At 37.8% G+C, this 22,865-nt stretch overlaps 1 protein-coding gene across 1 annotated transcript in view; it reads left to right on the forward strand.

Moving 5' to 3' along the window:
• Positions 1-22,865, forward strand: part of LOC127156243 (mucin-5B-like) — a 126,165-nt gene that overhangs the window by 379 nt on the left and 102,921 nt on the right. Inside the window, 47 exon segments of the mRNA XM_051098990.1 lie at positions 548-580; positions 703-967; positions 4,834-4,945; positions 5,433-5,520; positions 5,607-5,686; positions 5,789-6,002; positions 6,159-6,284; positions 6,390-6,507; positions 6,602-6,740; positions 7,089-7,196; positions 7,393-7,462; positions 7,610-7,744; positions 7,882-8,049; positions 8,176-8,273; positions 8,345-8,474; positions 8,587-8,833; positions 8,941-8,981; positions 9,080-9,183; positions 9,328-9,479; positions 9,638-9,776; positions 9,871-9,981; positions 10,116-10,295; positions 10,391-10,630; positions 10,711-10,867; positions 11,042-11,173; positions 11,356-13,316; positions 13,396-14,247; positions 14,325-15,189; positions 15,304-15,456; positions 15,535-15,692; positions 15,795-15,969; positions 16,067-16,302; positions 16,549-16,732; positions 16,879-17,056; positions 17,428-17,612; positions 17,702-17,774; positions 17,884-18,008; positions 18,110-18,141; positions 18,249-18,396; positions 18,949-19,038; positions 20,720-20,760; positions 20,935-21,054; positions 21,374-21,472; positions 21,571-21,625; positions 21,628-21,689; positions 21,796-21,835; positions 22,048-22,165. Of these exon segments, the coding sequence (XP_050954947.1) occupies positions 548-580; positions 703-967; positions 4,834-4,945; positions 5,433-5,520; positions 5,607-5,686; positions 5,789-6,002; positions 6,159-6,284; positions 6,390-6,507; positions 6,602-6,740; positions 7,089-7,196; positions 7,393-7,462; positions 7,610-7,744; positions 7,882-8,049; positions 8,176-8,273; positions 8,345-8,474; positions 8,587-8,833; positions 8,941-8,981; positions 9,080-9,183; positions 9,328-9,479; positions 9,638-9,776; positions 9,871-9,981; positions 10,116-10,295; positions 10,391-10,630; positions 10,711-10,867; positions 11,042-11,173; positions 11,356-13,316; positions 13,396-14,247; positions 14,325-15,189; positions 15,304-15,456; positions 15,535-15,692; positions 15,795-15,969; positions 16,067-16,302; positions 16,549-16,732; positions 16,879-17,056; positions 17,428-17,612; positions 17,702-17,774; positions 17,884-18,008; positions 18,110-18,141; positions 18,249-18,396; positions 18,949-19,038; positions 20,720-20,760; positions 20,935-21,054; positions 21,374-21,472; positions 21,571-21,625; positions 21,628-21,689; positions 21,796-21,835; positions 22,048-22,165 (9,337 nt within the window).

Here is a 22,865-nt window from a genome sequence, read left to right on the forward strand (position 1 = left end):
ACTGCGTGATACACAAAGTGTATTTGTAAATATCACAAAATGTCATTAATATATGTAAAGAAGAATAGATTAATCAAAAAAAGCAAATCTTATAAAAATAAGTTAGACTGATAACAACACAGTTCTAAATACATAAACTACAAACTACTATGTATTGTATCTTTAGGTTGTAGATTCAAATTTACCAGGGATCATAACTGTACAAGTTTTTATCTATGGTTGTGAGGTCAAAGACAAATGTAGCACTAATTATGGAATAGAAACTAAATGAAATTAATTGAAAATTTCGATCTTTAAAATATATAATGAACATTCTATCAGTCAAGTTTCTGATTCATGAATAAACTAATGTGAAAGTTTAAGTGGTATGTATTTACATTATAATTACAAAACATTCAGGATATACTGTACAATTATTTGAGTGGGTAAATATGACTTTTGTAACACTGTGACACTGCTATCTTTTTTTTAAAAAATTTTTTTTTTTTTTTGCAAACAAATGTTTTATAAAAAATGACAACAGGTTTTCTTTTTCTTTTATATTTAGTGTTCCCTATGACGACCCTGATGGCAACAAAAGGTATCAAACAATCAATTAAATTGCATGTTTAGCATCAGTTTTACATTTTGGGAAACTAAATTGTGTGTTTTTGCTCAGTGAAAGTATTTATCACAGATTTTTTATAAACTGTCTTGGTTTAGGTGAACCGAATCCTGATCATCGGTCCACGATCTGCAGCACATGGGGCAATTTCCACTTCAAAACCTTTGATGGTCAATTCTTTCAAGTGCCAGATACCTGCAACTATGTTCTGGCCGTGATGTGTGACAGCACAGCATCCGATTTTAACATCCAAATGCAAAGAGAGGTTGTAAACAAAACAATCACTTTTGACGCAGTCACAATCAAAATGGAGGGAGTACTCATCAAAATCACTAACGGCATCATCACCATGGATAATAAAGTGTGAGTTGATTTTTACTTTGCCTTTATTTGATATACTCTAGCTAAAACCCATTTTTTAAGGTTTCAAACTTACATTAACTGAGAAACAACAGAATATTAGTGCTTCTAAAATTAAAAAGGTGATTAAAAATGGTAAAAAAAAACAGTACCTAAACCTAAAGTGTGAAGTAACAAATTACAAATACTCGCATTACAGTAATTAAGTAGTTTTGATCAGTACCTGTATATCAAGTGCCTGTATATCTGAAAACTTTTTAGCAAAACCAGAAAGCTGTTAAAGGATTTAGTTTAAAAATGGGGAAAAAGTTTCACAAACAAAAAAGTTATGTTCACATTCATTTTACAATGATGGCATCATTTTCAGTATTTCAAAGGACCAAGTCATTTAGTTGAGGGGCCATTTGATGAAGTCGCTGCATGCTTATTTAATGATGACTATTTTTATCCATCAACTTGATTGTGCCTCATGCTGTGATTGGCCAATGTTGGGGTCTGTCTTGTTACCTGCAGGCTAATCAAAATTGAACATGCATGAAAACTTTCAAACAATGAAAAACTTTAGTTCTCATTAACTGAAAATCTTTCTAGCCTGTAAATGTGAATAATGTGGATTTTTGTAAAGTAACTAAATTATCAGGCCCTGCAATTTTTTATGCAAAACATTTTATCTTACCATAAGAATATTTTATCCCAAGTGGATAGTAAAGACCTTTTTTCACAAAGCTGCTAAGAAAGAAACTTCATTACTATGCAGGAATAAATCATAAATCTTGATGATGTGCCCATCTTAGTTAATGTCTTAATTGGTTGACCTCATTGCTAAAGATGTCAGCATGCTTACTAACTATGCACATAGTGATCGGCTGATAGGAGAGGGGTCTCTGTCAGAGATTTATTCATAGAAATATTGTAGAGTGTGATATTATGTTGCCATATTCAAATAAAGATTTTAAAATACAGGCCAAGCGCCACTAATTAGGTTAAGTCTAATTGCTAGCGTCTTACATGTGTGCTTCTCGTAAACAATTATGAATATGCATATAAACAGACTTTTAATTAACAGAGTAGAATAATCATGGTTGATAGTAAGACATGCAAACGTAAAAGAAAACCAAACTGGGTGCAAGAACAGCTGTTACTTCTTTCCCAACTTGTTGAAAACAAGGATATAGTCAAAGTAAAAAATGCACATAATCGTCAAACGTTTCTAAAATGTTTACGTTCTGAGGCAGATTGCCGGCAACAATTTTAACATAGTGACTTAGAAGTCCTCTTCACTACTCCTAACGATTCACAGATTATAAAGTTAGTTTTAATGCTAAAACGCTTTGTGAAATACTCTTAGAGCAAAAATTTAGTCCTACATTTAGGACTGACACAGCCATTGTTTTTATGATTTTCTCCTAAACCGGCGAGTTATGAGCTACTTTTAGACTTAAGATGTTTTGTGAATATGGTCCCTGTACATAGGGCTGTTCGATTTCGAGAATTTTGAAATTGAGTCCGATTCCTGGTTCTGGAATCGATGAGATTTGATTCCAAGAATCGATTCCTCATTGTTGTTTTCAATTCTGTTTCGACTCTTGTTTATTAGAGTGGAGGAACCTAATTTCGCCATGACAGAAAGTAGCCTTATCATAATATGAAGCTTTATTTTTAAAATTTATGATACATTTCTGTATTTAAAGTGTAATTTTGTCTGCACTGAACGTGAAATTAGTCATAGCCCACAGTGTAGCAGTGGACACGCGTTTATTGCATGAATTGAACAAGGCACAGTTTAGCTGAATGATGTGTACTTCAAAGGTGTACTTCATCATGAATTTTTGCATACAATTATTATTATTTCATGCAGGTAAGACTACTTGAATTATTAAATGAATATACAAAAATCCACATTACTTCATGCATGCATACAGGCTAGAACAGTATATCAGTGAATGTGAGAACTAATGTTGTTCATTAATTATGATCTGAGTTATCAAGCATGTTCGTATATTCTTTATAACAGCCTGCAGGAAAATGGACAGACCCCAACACTGCCCAGTCACAGCACATAGCACGGGAATTCTGTTGACATTCCAAATACAGTAGTCATCATTAACTAAGCATTAGCTTCTCATGACTTCATCATGTGTGTGGCCCCTCAACTAAAGTGGTGACTTGGTCCTTTGAAATACTTAAAAACAGTGTGTTATAATGAAGGCATAATTGTGAAATGACATGAATATATACATGAAAGTTTAAGCTTTTGCACACAATGTACTGTGGACACAAAAGGACTTTAATCTTCACTTTCTGCTTTATTCTTACACAGTATAACTCAGTTAAATCAGCAGCAATGCCTGCAAAGAGCTGAGAAGGAATTCAGTACATATACCATGAGCTTTAAGTGCCTGTATATCTGAAAACTTTTTAGCAAAACCAGAAAGCTGTTAAAGGATTTACAAAATATATAAATACATAAAGATGGGGAAAAAGTTTCACAAACAAAAAAAGTTATGTTCACATTCATGCCCTTTCACAATTATGGCATCATTAATAACACACTGGTTTTCAGTATTTCAAAGGACCAAGTCACCACTTTAGTTGAGGGGCCACACATATGATGAAGTCGTGAGAAGCTAATGCTTAATTAATGATGACTACTGTATTTGGATGTCAACAGAATTCCTGTGCCTCATGCTGTGATTGGCCAATGTTGGGGTCTGTCCATTTACCTGCAGGCTACTATGAAGAATATATGAACATGCTTGATAACTCAGATCATAATTGATGAAAAACTGTAGTTCTCACATTAACTGAAAAACTGTTCTAGCCTGTATGCATGCATGAGGTAATGTGGATTTTTGTAAAGTAATTTAATAATTCAAGTAGTCTTACATGCATGAAAAAATGCAATTTTTTATGCATAAATTCATGACGGTTCATGTACCATAAGAATATATTTATCCCAAGTGGATAGTAAAGACCTTTTTTTTCTTTCTTTCTTTTTTTGTGAACAAAGAATACATCATTATTATGCACAATAAATCATAAATCATGATGATGTGCCCATCTTAGTTAATGTCTTAATTGAGTTGTTGTTCAAGTCATGAATAAAAGACTTTGAACTCATGTTAGTTCCTGATAATTCATGGGATATTAATGCATAAAGTAATGCATAATTCATGCATGAATTTATGCATGAATTCATGGTAATTCACGTACCCTTACCGTAAAGTGTTACCCTTGGCTAAATTGGCTATTTTTAAACTCATTTTAACCCATATCATGGTGTGTGATGCTGAACTCTGGTATATGTTTGTATTGTTTGTATTCTTTGCAGTGTTATAAACATTAATATATTATGTGCAATAACAGCATGCTATCTCAGTGGCCTTACTTTTTTTTTTTAACTTTATAATTTAAATGGTGATGATTGTACTGAGAATAACTTTCATATTTTCATTGTTTTAATAGTTTTCCGTGTTGTTTTGATGTATTTTAAAACTGCTGGATGATAGATATTCTTAATTCTTTCTGACAAACAAGATAATGTGAATTACAGTATGTACAACGTTTTGTAAATGTTTAAACTGCAGTGTTTTAACTGGGTAGAATCCACAGCTCAGTACTCACTACTCATGAGTACTTTTAAAGAGGCTACTCTTTTACTCTTACTGAAGTAGTTTTTTGGACAAGTACTTTTTACTCTACTCACACTACATTTTTTGGAATGTGATGGTACTATTAGTTGAGTATATTTTTTTCAGTACTCTTTCCACCACTGCCTAAAATCTTAATGAAGACTTATAATCAGTTCAGACTATATCTTAGAATACACAAACATGTTTTGTTGAAGTTTCTTACACTTCCTTTTACAGGGTGTCGATTCCAATCAATAAGAATGGAATTAAAATTGAAGGAAGCCCATCAAGTATTAAGGTCTCCAGATATGGAGTGACTGTCTTCTGGGAGGAAGACAACTCTGTAGTGGTATGATTTATTAACATCTTGATGTTTAAATGCGGTTACTGTAATGCTTGATGAATCTGTGAGACAACAAGCCAAATATGAGTTCAAAAGAAAACCTGATTTGATTGACAACTCTGGTGATAGGAATAAGAAAAGCAAACCTGATAAAGTACAGGAGAATTCCAGCACATGTTCTTGTTTAGTCATGATTATTCCTTAACCCTAATGAAACCACACACACCCTTTAAGTCATTATATTTGTTCGCACACAACAAATAAGACCACGAACATTAAACATCAAACAGGATATCAGTTCTACAAATCATAGAGCAAATATGAATTGTCTAAATAAGCCACAGTGAACCAGCAGGTCTTGCAATGTTGATTTAATGAAGTGTGTTTGCACTGTCATATATTTTAGCCATCCATAAATATTAGGACAGACTCACACTTTGAGAAAATAAACTGTGTTTGTATTGCTGACAGTGTCTTATGTGATGTTCCCTAGATTGAACTTGCAAAGAAGTACCAAGGTCAGACCTGTGGACTCTGTGGAAACTACAACGGCAACAAGGATGACGATATTCCTCAAGCGGGTAAACCTGATGTTTCGATCAAATGACGTCATAAAACTTTTGCTTTAGGACTTTGATGTTTGACCAACTAAATAAATTCTTCTCAGGTCTGGCGACATGGAAAGTCTCCACACCAACTGAATCCTGCGAGGAGGTTACACTTCCTCCCAGAAATAAGTGCAATCAGGTATGAGACAAAGATTTATAATCATTTTACCAGATGTAAATGTATTTCATTGATTTACCTCATTTGCCAATTGTTTAAAATGTGTGTTTTTCATTTTGTTAGAATGTCAGTGTTTGCAAGCAGTATCTCAGCAGTCCAGGCTTTGCTGATTGTGCCAAAGTGATGGACATGAGTTCATTTGAAAAAACCTGTGTAGACGACCTCTGTCAGTGTTTCGGCAACCACGACTGTCTCTGCAACACGCTCACAGAGATTTCACGACAGTGCACACATGCTGGAGGAAAACCAGGAACATGGAGGACAGAAAAGCTCTGTTGTGAGTACAGCTTGAACTTGAACTGAGCATCAGAACTTGCAGACTATATACACTTTCATTACCTGTCAAAACTTTGCACGTATTTGACTGTATTTATGCATCTAGTTATGATACTGTATGGTGTGTTTGACATACTGTGTTTTTTTGGTGGAGCAGCAAAGACATGTCCTATGAACATGGAGTACATGGAGTGTGGTGGTCCATGCAAGAGCACCTGCTCAGATCCAGGCGCAAATCTAATGTGCAGCGGACACTGTGTGGACGGCTGTTTCTGTCCTAATGGTAATTTCACACTATATCAAAAGTCAAGTGCTTGCATAATTAAATCTGTTCAGTCGGAACCATTTTCCCCCAAATTAAATAGAATCATGCCATCTTTTTGTAAAGGCACCGTGGAAGATGACATTGCTAAGACTGGCTGTATTCCTGTAAACAAGTGCCCTTGTGTGCACAACGGCAAATTATATAATCCAGGACAGTCTTTCAAACAAGCTTGCAAAAATTGGTAACTTGAATTTTTTTAATTCAAATATTTTAAATTCCCTTTTAATATCACTTATATATTTCCCTGTGCTAACACTGCTGCCATACTTTGTCAGTGAGTGTGCAGCTGGACACTGGACTTGTACATCCCTGGAATGTCCCGGAATCTGCTCTATTGTTGGAGGGTCTCACGTCACCACTTATGATGGAAAGACCTTCACCTTTAGCGGCAACTGTGACTACGTCTTCACTAAGGTCTGTCAGTGTAAATCTGACATTATGAAGGTTGCCATGCCACTGTATCCACCTTATTTTTCAACATGGAAGCCATTTTCTGTGAATGTGCAAGACTTAAAAAGTGCAGTAAATGGTAAAACTGTTGATGACACATTAAAATAATATAGTAAGACACACCAGATTGCAATATCAAGCAAAAAAAACAAGCTGTTTTGTACAGCTAAAAATAGCTGGAAGCAAATAAAACTGGAAGCCAGATCCATTTAATTTACAAATGGCCTGCAGTTGATCTTATGGGAAATATAAAGTAGATATAATACACACTATATAATTTGGAGACTCTTACAATCCTTTTTTTTATTCCAGCACTCTGATGACAGTGATATTGCTGTTGTGGGAAGCCTGGGCAAGTGTGATCAGGCCCGAGCAGACACCTGTCTACATTCAGTTACCCTTGTTATTTCGGGGACTACTGTAAGCACTGAGTTTAATTTTCCTGTCTTTAATCTTTCTGTTGTCTATATTCAGAATAAAACACTTGTTTTCAGCACAATCCACAGTTCATAATGCATATTACCACCACCATCTTATTTTATATAGTTTTTAATTGCAAAATCCTCCAAGATGCAATTACAAACATTTCTTTTTTGTTGTTTTACTTATAAAACAGTTTAGCTTTTCCTCCAATGGTGTTGTCACACTGAATGGAAGCAGTCACTATAAGCTTCCTGGCATCACAGGTGGGTTATCAAAAACAAGGATCACTTTATTATAAGCATGTTAAAACATAAAATAAAACTTCAGTGCATATTTTTAAATATGCAAATGAAGACATCTTTTACCATTCACAATAGGCACTATTTTACCCACCCATTTTGTTGTCCCAGGTCCTGTGAGCATCTTCCAGCCCTCTTCCTCCTTCATCATTGCTGATATAACAAGTCTTCGTCTAGAGATCCAGTTGGCTCCAGTCATGCAGTTGTATATTGTAGCCAGCACTAAAGAAAAAGGCAAAATGAGTGGTGAGTTGTCTAATAATCTACAAATATTCATGATTCTTTTTTTTTTTTTTTTTTTTTTAAAAAAAGACCTTTGAGTGCATAGTGAATGCAGGCATTGCAGGCATTGTACTTTTAATTATACACCTTGCATGTTTCAGGTCTATGTGGAAACTATAATGATGTCCAAGCAGATGACTTCAAAACAGACTCGGGCATCACAGAGGGGACACCAATAACTTTTATCAACTTTTGGAAGAAAAACTCATATAGTTGTCCAGATCTTGAAAACACATATGACAACCCCTGTAGCTTGAGCGTGGACACAGGTATACACAAACATTTAAATAAATTAAATACATAAATAAATAAATAAATAGATAAAACATAACTAATATATGCAATTATTTAACTTGCAAACATTACAGAACTATGTCTTTATTCTTTCCATTCAGAGAAACTTGCTAAAGACTGGTGTTCCCGTCTTACAAACAAGAGCGGAGTCTTTTCCGCATGTCATTTAGAAATATCTCCTGAGACTTATTACAAGTAAGTGTTTTTGCACTCTTTTAAAATGAACTGTATATATGTATAAATTACTTTATCTGGGTTTCTTCTCTACAGTGGTGTGTCTATGACACCTGCAAATGTGCAGATATTAGAAAGTGTATGTGTGCAGCCGTGTCCAACTATGCCCACGCCTGTGCTGCCAGAGGAATCATTCTCCAGGGCTGGATGGATTCAGAGCCCTGTGGTGAGAACACTTTTTTTGTATAGTTCTAAATAATTAAGGCATTTGAATCACATTCTGCTGATCTGAGGGAAAAAATGAATCATAATAAAAGTGTGAAATTATCTGTGCACAGGATCTGAGTGCTCAGAAAACATGAAGTACTCCTATGGTATGACCAGCTGTGGTGGCACCTGCCGCTCTCTCAGTGAACAACGTGACACCTGCCCAGGGTCCTTCACACCTGTAGATGGCTGCATCTGTGCTGCGGGAACCTACCTTAATGAAGAAGGCAGTTGTGTGCCTGCTCACCAGTGTCCTTGTTACAAAGATGACCGAGTCATAGAGGCACTGGGAACATCCTACATAGGTGGTGATGCATGGTATGACATTCCTCATTCCATATCCAATGCATTGTTGATAGAATACCAATGAAAACTCTTGACGACCAATATTAACTCCTGATTTGCACTGTTTTGTCATATTACAGCACCTGTAATCTTGGCAAATTGCACTGCTCCAGTCAACAAGGTAAATTCCAACTTAATTCTACAATTCCGCTTGTCAAATATAAGCTTGAGTCATCAGTGTGGAAATTTCCCACTTCTCATACATGTGCCTGTTTTTAGACTGCATGGCTCCAAAGGTCTTCTTTAAATGCTCAAATTATGAACTTGGAATGAAAGGGATAGAGTGTCAGAGGACCTGTCAGAACCAAGACCTAAATAATTGTGTAAGTTTGCATGGAGAAAAGACAAAAAATAACAATAATAAAATAAAATAATTGCATCTCTCTGCAGTTTCCAAACCAAAAGATTTTGTAAAAGCATAGCAAGGGTTACCAATGCTGCTCTTTCTTGGTTTGTTTGGTCTGTAGGTGAGTACAGGGTGTATATCAGGGTGTATGTGTCCGAATGACCTTCTGGACAATGGGAAAGGTGGGTGTGTGGAGAGGAAAAACTGCCCCTGTGTCCACAATGGACTCACCTATTCACCTGGTGATCAAGTTCAAGAGGACTGTAACACCTGGTGAGCTGGCACTGATAGCATTAGGAAAGGAATTACAACTATACCATTGCAACATATGTGTATTTTGATGCATACTTTATGTGCTTACTCAATAATGAAAAGTAAGAAGCCAATATAAGATTAAAGGGCTAATCTGTCAATTTTTTTCGATATTTCAGCACATGCACAAATGGAAGGTGGACTTGTACAGATTATGAGTGTTACGGCACCTGTACCATCTATGGTGAAGGTCATTTCAAGACTTTTGATGGCAAACAATATTCTTTCCTTGGAGACTGTGAACACATCTTAACCCATGTATGTTTCTCATCAATTTGGGTTCTTTCATAATAATAAATAAAAACTAAAAAAGATTCTGACCTGACACCATTTATTTGTGCAACCTCTCCAGGATTACTGTAATAATGAGCAGAGTCCATATTATCTACGCCTGGTCACAGAGAACATCCCCTGTGGCACCAGCAACACCATTTGCTCCAAGTCCATCAATCTTTTCTTTGGGGTGAGGTTATTTTATAGCTCAACTTGACTATAGCTTAAAAGTATGTTAAAATCCGGAATATAATGATGCATTTTATGCAGACATTGTTTATTTATGGATGAACTGTTCTGACATTGACTGTTCAAATCCTGCAGAGATACAAGATGATTTTATCCGAGGAGAATGGGATCAAAGTTGTTGAAAGCAATGGCACTGATTACCAATACCGAATCCATACTGCTGGAATATACAATGTCATAGAGATCAAAGGTCTTTTGAATTTACTCTGGGACAATAAAACAAGTCTGATGATCCAACTTCATTCCAAATTTAAGGTAAGCATAACCCTTACATATACAAAATACACAACCATGCTCTACACCTTCGTGTTCATCCACTTACCTTAACATCCACATGATCTCTATGACAGGGCAAGGTGTGTGGACTGTGTGGAAACTTTGATGGTAATGCGAACAATGACTTTGTGAAGCAAGATGGACAAGAGGTCACTGATGCAGTGGTATTTGTGAACAGTTGGAAGGTGAATCCCATCTGTCCAGAAGTGAGCAACGTCATAAATCCATGTCAAAAAAATCCCCATCGGAGTGCCTGGGCTATAAAACAATGCAACATCATCAAAAGCCCTGTCTTTAAAGACTGCCATTCACATGTAAGTAAAATGACAATCTTTGTCCATTTAGAAAGTTCTTGGTTTTCTGAACTTGATTTTTGAATGATTTTTAACTCTAGGTGGATTCTGGCCCATACTATGATGCCTGTGTAAAGGACACCTGTGCATGTGACAGTGGGGGTGACTGTGATTGTTTCTGTACTGCAGTGGCAGCTTACGCTGCCGAATGCCGTAAAAAAGGAGCTTGTGTGGCATGGCGGAGCCCCACCATTTGCCGTAAGTCCCAGTACTGTTAGAAATTGTGTTCACTGGAGTCAGAATTTGCGATATGCAGGTCTACAAAACGTGCAAATTTAGAAGGCTCTACAAATTTAACCAGAAAAGGCTGATTTTATTATTCTGTTCTATTATACACTGTCAAATTGCTGACTAATGTGACTGTTCTTGCAGCTTTATTCTGTGACTACTACAACAGCGCTCCAGATGAATGTGAATGGCACTATAAAACCTGTGGATCCCCCTGCATGAAGACGTGCAGAAACCCATCAGGAACCTGCTCTAATCAAATTCCTCTGTTAGAGGGTATGAATGTATCTTTAACATTTACAGGATAAATACAGTCCAAACCACAGCAAACATTATGATTATTAATATATTAAGTTTTTCTTGTATTCAAGAAACATTAAAATGTCAGTTGAAATGTCTTTGTTGAATCAACTGAAATGTCTTACTTGTTTATTCATTCTGGCCTTTTATTATCCTAGGATGTTTTCCTCAGTGCCCTTCAGACAGGCCACTTCTCAGGGAGGACACAGGAAAATGTGTTCCACAGTCAGAATGTCTCTCGCTGTGTACCTATGATGGGAAGACATACACTGTTGGACAAGTGGTGTACGATACCACAGATGGGAATGGCACATGTTTTACTGCTGTGTGTGATTACAATAGCATAATTAGAAGAAATATTTCTAAATGCATAAAAACAACTACACCATTCACTTTCACACCTCCACCACAAACTACTAGAACTACAGTTATAGTAACAGTTACAAAGGCTACAACTGTTGTTTGGGAAACACCTACACCACCAGAAGTTTCTACTACTGCTGTTACTGGTCCAACACCACCTACACAAACACCTCCCACAGAAACACCATCAACAGCAACTACAACTGTTGTTCAGCCAACACCTACACCACCAGAAGTTTCTACTACTGCTGTTACTGGTCCAACACCACCTACACAAACACCTCCCACAGAAACACCACCAACAGCTACTGCAACTCCTGGAACACCACCAACAAGACGAACAGAAACACCATCAACAGCAACTACAACTGTTGTTCAGCCAACACCTACATCACCAGAAGTTTCTACTACTGCTGTTACTGGTCCAACACCACCTACACAAACACCTCCCACAGAAACACCACCAACAGCTACTGCAACTGCTGGAACACCACCAACAAGACGAACGGAAACACCATCAACAGCAACTACAACTGTTGTTCAGCCAACACCTACATCACCAGAAGTTTCTACTACTGCTGTTACTGGTCCAACACCACCTACACAAACACCTCCCACAGAAACACCACCAACAGCTACCCAACTGCAGAAACACCACCAACAAGACAACACCACCTCACAACAGAAACACCACAACAGCACTGCAACACCACCTACAACTTGTCAGCCAACACCTACATCACCAGAAGTTTCTACTACTGCTGTTACTGGTCCAACACCACCTACACAAACACCTCCCACAGAAACACCATCAACAGCTACTGCAACTTCTGAAACACCACTAACAAGACGAACAGAAACACCATCAACAGCAACTACAACTGTTGTTCAGCCAACACCTACATCACCAGAAGTTTCTACTACTGCTGTTACTGGTCCAACACCACCTACACAAACACCTCCCACAGAAACACCATCAACAGCTACCGCAACTGAAACACCACTAACAAGACGAACGGAAACACCATCAACAGCAACTACAACTGTTGTTCAGCCAACACCTACACCACCAGAAGTTTCTACTACTGCTGTTACTGGTCCAACACCACCTACACAAACACCTCCCACAGAAACACCACCAACAGCTACCGCAACTCCTGAAACACCACCTACACAAGACGAACACCATCAACAGAAACACCATCAACAGCAACTACAACTGTTGTTCAGCCAACACCTACACCACCAGAAGTTTCTACTACTGCTGTTACTGGTCCAACACCACCTACACAAACACCTCCCACAGAAACACCACCAACAGCTACCGCAACTGCTGAAACACCACCAACAAGACAACACATCAACAACTACATCACCAGAAGTTTCTAACTGTTGTTCAGCCAACACCTACATCACCAGAAGTTTCTACTACTGCTGTTACTGGTCCAACACCACCTACACAAACACCTCCCACAGAAACACCATCAACAGCTACTGCAACTGCTGGAACACCACCAACAAGAAACACACCATCAACAGCAACTACAACTGTTGTTCAGCCAACACCTACATCACCAGAAGTTTCTACTACTGCTGTTACTGGTCCAACACCACCTACACAAACACCTCCCACAGAAACACCACCAACAGCTACCTCTGGAACACCACCAACAAGAGAACACACCATCAACAGCAACTACAACTGTTGTTCAGCCAACACCTACACCACCAGAAGTTTCTACTACTGCTGTTACTGGTCCAACACCACCTACACAAACACCTCCCACAGAAACACCATCAACAGCTACTGCAACTGCTGAAACACCACCAACAAGACGAACGGAAACACCATCAACAGCAACTACAACTGTTGTTCAGCCAACACCTACACCACCAGAAGTTTCTACTACTGCTGTTACTGGTCCAACACCACCTACACAAACACCTCCCACAGAAACACCATCAACAGCTACTGCAACTGCTGGAACACCACTAACAAGACGAACACAAACACCATCAACAGCAACTACAACTGTTGTTCAGCCAACACCTACATCACCAGAAGTTTCTACTACTGCTGTTACTGGTCCAACACCACCTACACAAACAATACCTCCCACAGAAACACCATCAACAGCAACTACAACTGTTGTTCAGCCAACACCTACACCACCAGAAGTTTCTACTACTACTGTTACTGGTCCAACACCACCTACACAAACACCTACATCACCAGAAGTTTCTACTACTGCTGTTACTGGTCCAACACCACCTACACAAACACCTCCCACAGAAACAACTCAACAGCTACTGCAACTTCTGGAAACACCATCAACAGCAACTACAACTGTTGTTCAGCCAACACCTACACCACCAGAAGTTTCTACTACTGCTGTTACTGGTCCAACACCACCTACACAAACACCTCCCACAGAAACACCATCAACAGCTACTGCAACTTCTGGAACACCACTAACAAGACGAACAGAAACACCATCAACAGCAACTACAACTGTTGTTCAGCCAACACCTACATCACCAGAAGTTTCTACTACTGCTGTTACTGGTCCAACACCACCTACACAAACACCTCCCACAGAAACACCATCAACAGCTACTGCAACTTCTGGAACACCACTAACAAGACGAACACAAACACCATCAACAGCAACTACAACTGTTGTTCAGCCAACACCTACATCACCAGAAGTTTCTACTACTGCTGTTACTGGTCCAACACCACCTACACAAACACCTCCCACAGAAACACCATCAACAGCAAACTGTTGTTCAGCCAACACCTACATCACCAGAAGTTTCTACTACTACTGTTACTGGTCCAACACCACCTACACAAACACCTCCCACAGAAACACCATCAACAGCAACAGAAACACCATCAACTGTTGTTCAGCCAACACCTACATCACCAGAAGTTTCTACTACTGCTGTTACTGGTCCAACACCACCTACACAAACACCTCCCACAGAAACACCATCAACAGCTACTGCAACTTCTGGAACACCACTAACAAGACGAACAGAAACACCATCAACAGCAACTACAACTGTTGTTCAGCCAACACCTACATCACCAGAAGTTTCTACTACTGCTGTTACTGGTCCAACACCACCTACACAAACAATACCTCCCACAGAAACACCATCAACAGCAACTACAACTGTTGTTCAGCCAACACCTACATCACCAGAAGTTTCTACTACTGCTGTTACTGGTCCAACACCACCTACACAAACACCTCCCACAGAAACACCATCAACAGCTACTGCAACTGCTGAAACACCACTAACAAGACGAACGGAAACACCATCAACAGCAACTACAACTGTTGTTCAGCCAACACCTACATCACCAGAAGTTTCTACTACTGCTGTTACTGGTCCAACACCACCTACACAAACAATACCTCCCACAGAAACACCATCAACAGCAACTACAACTGTTGTTCAGCCAACACCTACATCACCAGAAGTTTCTACTACTGCTGTTACTGGTCCAACACCACCTACACAAACACCTCCCACAGAAACACCATCAACAGCTACCGCAACTGCTGAAACACCAACAAGACGAACGGAAACACCATCAACAGCAACTACAACTGCAGGTACACCAACACCACCACAAATTTCTACTACTCTAGTTACAGCTGAAACACCATTGACAAAAACACCACCTCTAACACTATCAACAATTGCTACAACCCCTGTTATATCAACAGTTTTGACAGCAACACCTACAGTGACAGAAACACCATCAACAAGAATTACTGTGTATACAGAATCAACAACTGAAATTACACATTCTACATCTCCTCAAATCATCATTACAACGAGGTGTCACTGCACATTTGCAAATCAAACATTCCCACCTGGTGAGTAAATTTTTTTCATTTTCTCATACTGTTCTATGATTACAGTGTTTGATGCATATCTTATTATTCTAACTATAGAGTCTATCATCTACAACAAAACTGATAAAGCAGGCTGGTGCTACTTTGCATACTGCAATTCCAATTGTGTTAGTGAAATAACACAGAAACCATGTCCTCAGACTACTACGGTTCCAGTTTCAACTGTTCCACAGGACTGTATCTATGTCAACAGAAAGGTTAAAAAAGACACATCATGTATAATTTACATTTTCTAAAATAAATGAATAAATAAATTCTACTTGATAATGGAACTGCAATATTATTTCAATCTTTAACAGAATGGAGAGACGTGGAATGAGAGATGTACCACTAAAACCTGCATAAATGGAAATGTTACCACAAGCCCTGTACAGTGCAATTCAGAGTATTCTGTCATACCTACATGTGTCAACGGACTTGATCCTGAGTTGGTTTACTATAACAATGGCTGCTGTACTAAATATGAGTGTCCATGTGAGTTTAAACTATGCAGCAGGAAATTGATAAGTAATGCTGTCCTTGGCAATGTATTCTAACTGACCTTAATTTAACTTGTTTTCTGAATCAACAGGTCGATGCAGTGGCTGGGGTGATCCTCATTACAGTACTTTTGATGGAAAATATTATACATTCCAAGGAAATTGCGACTACGTGTTGGTCCGAGAAATCATTCCAAGATATAATATCAGTGTCCATGTTAAAAACTATTATTGCGATGTTACAAATAATTTTGCCTGTCCGGAGTATGTGATTGTGAAGTACAAATCCTATGAAATCAAGCTAACAAGTAACAGTAAAGAGCTACAGGTAAGTGCCAGGACTACAGCAGACAAATTTGATCACAAATGTTGACATATTCTTGAAATGAAAAAAAAAAAAATCCACTGTAAAAGCCATTTACTTTAGAAAATGACATTAAGACATTGACATTAACTTACTATATTTTCATTGATAATATCACTTAACACTACTGACATATAGTTTGTACACTAGAACACCGTAAATAAAGTAATTTAAGGGTCATTACAACTCAAAAACAATTGTTGCCTACAGGTCTATGTCAATAATGTTGTGAAGGTCCCAACTTTCTTAAATGAAGATTTCAGCATCACTTCTTCTGGCCTATCAGTGATTCTGAAAATCGGTGAAATCAAAGCTCAGATTTTAGTTAGTCATCAAGGCTTTGAGATCAATCTCCCGTTCTCCTACTTCCATGGTAACACAGAGGGACAGTGTGGTGAGTACAGTGTGGTGCCCAATGCATATAACAATGATAAACAGAATTTCTTTGGAGACAGCAGAACAGCTTTCACAAATGTTCAACTTTATTGGAATGTCTTGGCTTTGTCAATTAAAAATGTGAAATTCTGTCAATATTTTTAGGTGTTTGTGACAATGATGCCAGAAATGACTGCAGACGTCCTGATGGAACAATTGACCAGTCATGTGAGAAAATGGCAGCACTCTGGGCTGACTCCCCAAAATGTGAAACCCCTCCAGCACAACCAAGCAAACCTCTTCCTACCTGCACAGCACAAATTTGTGAGGTCATTAAGAGCAAGTAAGGCAAAGCCATCAACAATCAGTCAGTATATTTTCAGAAACCCTTAAAGGTGAAATCCGGAATTTCTCCTCCACTAACAGTACCAAATAAAATTGCGAAAATATTTACCATTCGCCACTGTTTTGCATTCAGGCAGATGCACCCAAAACAACACTGGTTGAGCCAGTGTCTGTCCAAGCCACTTCTCAAACTGCAATTCCATTTGATACTGCAGAAATTACACACTTTACCTATAACAAATTAAAAAGAGATTTCAGAGATAGCTTTTATGATGTTTCCTTCCTTTTTTGTCGGTAATGCTATTAAACATACCACTGAACCAAGATATGCTTCAGTTTTTTTTCCTTAAACTTTTGCATTTTGTTCAGGTTGTTCAAGAGCTGTCATGACGTTGTTCCCTACAAAAGCTACTATGAGGCATGTAAATATGATGTGTGCTACAAGAAAAATGATTCCATGGCCTGTGCCAGTTTGGAAGCCTATGCTCAGCAATGCGGCCAGCAGTCTGTATGTGTGGACTGGAGAAACTCAACTGACCTCAAGGGGCTATGCAGTAAGAAAGCCGAATAATCCCACAATAACACAGTGTTGCATCTTTTATTTGACTGTATCCTGAATCTCTTGCTTGTCTTTGGTTAACAGCATACAAATGTGCTGCTGATTACAAAGTCTACAAGGCATGTGGGCCTAAAGTTGAAAAAACCTGCAGTGCAAGGTAACCACTCTATATCAATTCATTTACATAAGTGGAAATGTAATACTGAATTGTTGAAATTTCACTGCATTAATAACTTTAATGTCATATGTGCTTGATTTACAACCAGATACAATGAGATGTTTGTGGAAAACTCAAGCGAAACTGAGCGTGAAACATTCATGGAAGGTTGCTACTGTCCTGAAAACACATATCTAGTTAGTTCAACAACAAATCAATGCACACGTACTTGCGGTAAGCAAGATTACTTAATTTACTCTCTTCATATTTGTTAAATTAATGAATGTGCCTTGTAGCCAAAATTTTGTCATATACTTTCTTATGCCTACATGTAGATTGCATTGGCCCTGATGGATTACCAAGACAGGTATGTCTATTTTATTATTAGCAAAACCATTTAGCATTTGAACATGTTCAACCCATAAATTGTATTCCCAACTCACATCTGTCATCATCCCACAACCTCTCCTGTAGCCTGGAGATACATGGACTGTAAACTGTACAAAATACAGATGCTCCACTGAGAGCTTTGGTGTTGTCCAAGAGCCTATGAACTGTCCAACCATAAAGCCCTGTGACCACGGATACAAAAGCGTCATGAAAGACTGCTGTCCAACCTGTGGTGAGTAATCAAGTACAATGACAGTCAGAGAGCTAAACATGATAACAAAACTGACCTCATTTACTGTCCTAGTATGCATTTCTGATCTAATTGTGCATGATTCATCAATTAAAGGTTGATAATCATCCTTCAAAATTCAAATTCAAGCTCCAACTCAACCTAGGCCACAAATAAAGCAAAAAACGCTAACCAATAGCCAAATACCTAATTAATCACTCTATCTTGCCAGTAATTCATAGTAAATGAATGCATTGTTTGAAAAACATACTGTGAACCCAATCTTCAGTCTCCATGTCCAGTTGAATGTTTTCTCAAAAGTGGGTGCCAGTGGGGTTTCAAAAGCAGTGTAGCCCCCCACAGTCCTCTACCAAAATGTCAGGCTCCATTTCTTTATAGAATTTCATCATCCAATTCCAGAGTTGTTGTTTCAGAGCACATATTATCTGAATGCGTAACCACATAGAATTAGAGCCATATCTGTAAACTTGCAAAATGCAATAAAACATTTCATAATAATTGACATAATACTTCTTGCCTCCTCTGCCCATTTAGAGTGTGACACCAGCCTGTGCTCTAGGAAATGTGATGTAGGGTATAAATTAGCAGAAAAGATACCTGACGACGGTTGCTGTGCACCCTGTGGTAAGTCTCAAATTTCGTACCTGGACAACTACGATTAAACTTTAAAGTTCAAGTATTGCTCACATTTTATTTTTTAAGCTTTTGCAATATTTGGAGTTTACATTAATAAAATGAAACAGTACTACAACAGTCACTAATTAATTACATTATCCACCATTTTCTTCCTCTGCTATTTGTAAATTTTATGGGTCTAGCTTCCAGTTCGCATTCAGCTATTTTTAGCTGTACAAAACTCGTGTTGCTGCTTGATATTGAAAATCGGTGTGCCTTACCATATTATTTTATTGTATTATCTTAATAATGAACACACTGGTTTATAGTGCAAACAGTTTTATAGAATAGTTGTTATTAGGGGTTCAAGCACATAGCGCTGATTTTTAGAATGGCCAACGATCAGCAATGTCCAGGTAAAACTGATCGAGCAGACCAAACTGTAAGTCATAGAGACCTGAAACTTGGAGGGACTGTAGTACTCACACGTCTACGTTGTCACCAAGGCTCACCCCAATCAGCCTGACTGGGGCGCTATAGTGATTAAAAGTACAATATTGCTCAAAACTCCTAAACCGTTCGCCGCAGGCTCAAGAGTCTCATGTCGTTGGAATACCTCCGTGAAGTTGGCACCCCATAAAAAGAAATAATGACCAAAACTGTGCCATTCGTTTGTGCTACGTTTGTGCAGATTTGTGCCGTAAAAACAAACGTTTGTGCTTGGGATGGTGTTTAAGATATTAAACATTATTTTTTTGACAGTGTGACGTCACTTTCCACCCCATGTTGCCCAAATCGCTCCAAACAGGCGCAGTTCGTTTGTGCTCGATTTGTGCCCGTTTGTGCCGTTAAAATAAACACGGTATCTGTTTTCCTTCCCTAGATGTAACCAAAATATTTTCGGGGCTGTGACGTCACTCTCCACCCCAGTTCATCTAAATCACACAAAATTGGTGCCGTTCGTTTGTGCTCGATTTGTGCCCGCGATATCTCATTTTTCAACGATTGTATATTGCGCTGTTTTTTACACATACACACGATATTCATATCATACGATGATATGATCACTGCTGTCAATCAAACCATTTATTAAACGATTGAGAAGATGTAAAATACATACTTTTGCAAACTAGTCCTAGGTTTTTTCTCAATCTGAAAAAAAAACCCACTGCAGTACAATTCTCTGGACTCTCTAGATCAATAATTATCAAAAAATTGTTAAAATGTACCCTTTGGGAAGCTATAGCGGGGTTACTTAGAAAAGGGGCCTTTTCAAATATACCCAAAAAGCCTATAAAGCCTAAACAAAAACTCAAAACTTCACAAAAACTTGGTGAGCAGATGTGACAGGTGGTCGAGCATGCAATGTTTTAGGGAGAACGGACCACAGCTGCCACTATAACAGTCATAAATGTTAAAAAACATATTTCTATGGCAAATCACCTATATTAGTCAAAAATGCTAAATTATTGATTTAGGTGGTTACAGGCTTGCTAAATAATATATAATGCTTTTTTCTTATGTGCTTAAATGCTTTAAAGTGCTTGAACTCCAATAATCTTGTTATTTCCCTGTAGCTGCTAATGAATCGGAAATCTCACCAATAGGTTTACTTCCACATTAAAGAAAAAGGTGGATAGCTCTTTAATTTTCTAAGCAATTTCTGATTGTTAATTTTTTTTCTGTCCAGTACCCGAAGACGTATGTGTGTACAATAACACTGAGTACAAGGTGAGCTGCTGGGTTCATTTGTTCATGCTAACTAGTAACATTACCAAATAGGAAATGTCATAAATATAATATTTATATCACATTACATGATATGCTTTTCACTGTTATATAAAATGAATCCAGAAGAATGTGTAATCTTGATCTAAATCCATAAACATTTGCTTTCCTTTTTAGCCTGGAGTTAAAATCCCTTCAGAGCCTTGTGTGGAATGTTACTGCCAAATGAATAAAGACCCAAAGACTAAACTGCATGAAGTGACATGTGCTAATAAAGTCTGTACACCTTGTGCTGAGGTAATAATTACAATTTATGCTAACACTTTAGTAGAGGGAACAATTCTCACTATTAATTAGTTGCTTATTAGCATACCTGTTATTAACTTATTGGCTGTTTATTAGCGCTTATAAAGCACATATTTTGCATGACCATATTCTACATCCGAGTTTATAGAGGCAAAAGCCATAGTTAATGGTTTGTTAATAGCGAGAATTGCACCTTAAAATAAAGTGTGACCCAATTTATGCTTGCTTACGATTATTATTATTTGATTCCCTGTGATATGACCCCTTTAAATTAATTTACTAAAATCTAGTACTCTTTTGGTTCTCCAAGGGCTTTGAGCGTGTAAAACAAGTAGGAGAGTGCTGTGGAACATGCAAGCAAAAGACCTGCATTTATACTGCGCCGGACAACACCACACATACGGTCCAGGTACCTTCTCAAACGTTTCTACAACCATCGATTTTGCCAGTCAGTGAACCTTCTCAGTTCTTCGATCCTCATGTAGCATGTCTTCCTTTTTCTCATAGGTTGGAGAAGTGGTAAATTACAAATGTGAAAATATTACCTGCAGAGACATTAATGGGTGTTTGTGACAGAGAAAAACACACCAAAATGCCCTTACTTCAATCCAGATGATTGTGAGCCTGTAAGTCAAAGTATATTAAATTAAAACATTAAATCACTAATAACTTATACAGTATATAATAACTTTCTTTCCACTAATGCTGAAATGTGTTACTGTTTTCATACAGGGAACTGAGAAATCTGATGCAGAGGGATGTTGCAAGACCTGTAAGAAACTCTTCAATTATTGTCCATTTATTGGCTCAGAATAAATGACCACTACCAGTAATGTTTGACAAATTAAATATTTTGTCATCACCTCCTTCAACTGATTGAAGAAGAATTATCTTGAGCATATATTTGTAATACATAAAACAGTGGGTCATATGTACAGTTCTTGAAATGGAGTCACAAGTTTACTTCTCTCTTAAATATCTTAGGTGAGCCCAAAACCTGCACTGTTCTGAAGAACACCACCCATGTGGAGGCAAATGATTGCAAGTCTGTCCACCCCATAGAAGTGACATCCTGTAGTGGCCGCTGTTTCACCCAATCAATGTAAGAGCACTTGCACATCTAATTGATCATGAAAATGTTTTGCAGCCTTAATTATTTTACAATTTCACATAACATTAACTTTAGCACCTAAAAGAAATGAGCATTTCCTCTACAGTGACAACTCTGTTCTCATAATACAGCTGATTTTGCTTTAAAAAAAAAATCAAGCTAAAACGCCTATTTATCTTTTAAACCTGCACAGGTATTCAATGGAAAAGAAAATGATGGTGCACAACTGTTATTGTTGCCAAGAGGAGAAAACCAGGCATCAACAGGTGACGATGAAGTGTGCCGATGACAGGGAAACTGTTCACAACTACATTTACATTGAGAGCTGTGTATGCAAAGAATGTGAAGGCTAGAAGGCCTGAAGACTGGATAAAAAATGCTGATCTTAATCAAAGCTTTTTCTTTGATTACTGCTGATGTGAGCTAAATTACTTAAGACAAGGAATATTTGAAATAAGGAACACGCAATTAAAGTTGTGTGTAGAAAGGTCTAATAAAAAAAAACTAATTCATGCTTTTATTCTAGGGTTCGGGTTTCACTTTAGATATCATCTCAAATGTTGAAATGATCTGTAACAGAACTATTTCAATTGTTTTAGCTCTTTTCTATGGTATAATGAAAGTTCTGTAGAATTTTAATGAAACAAGTGAATGTTCAACAAAATAAAGAAGTCAACCAGCAACTATAAAC

Source organism: Labeo rohita, chromosome 25 (genome assembly GCF_022985175.1).
Source record: "Labeo rohita strain BAU-BD-2019 chromosome 25, IGBB_LRoh.1.0, whole genome shotgun sequence".
NCBI classification, from domain to species: domain Eukaryota; kingdom Metazoa; phylum Chordata; class Actinopteri; order Cypriniformes; family Cyprinidae; genus Labeo; species Labeo rohita.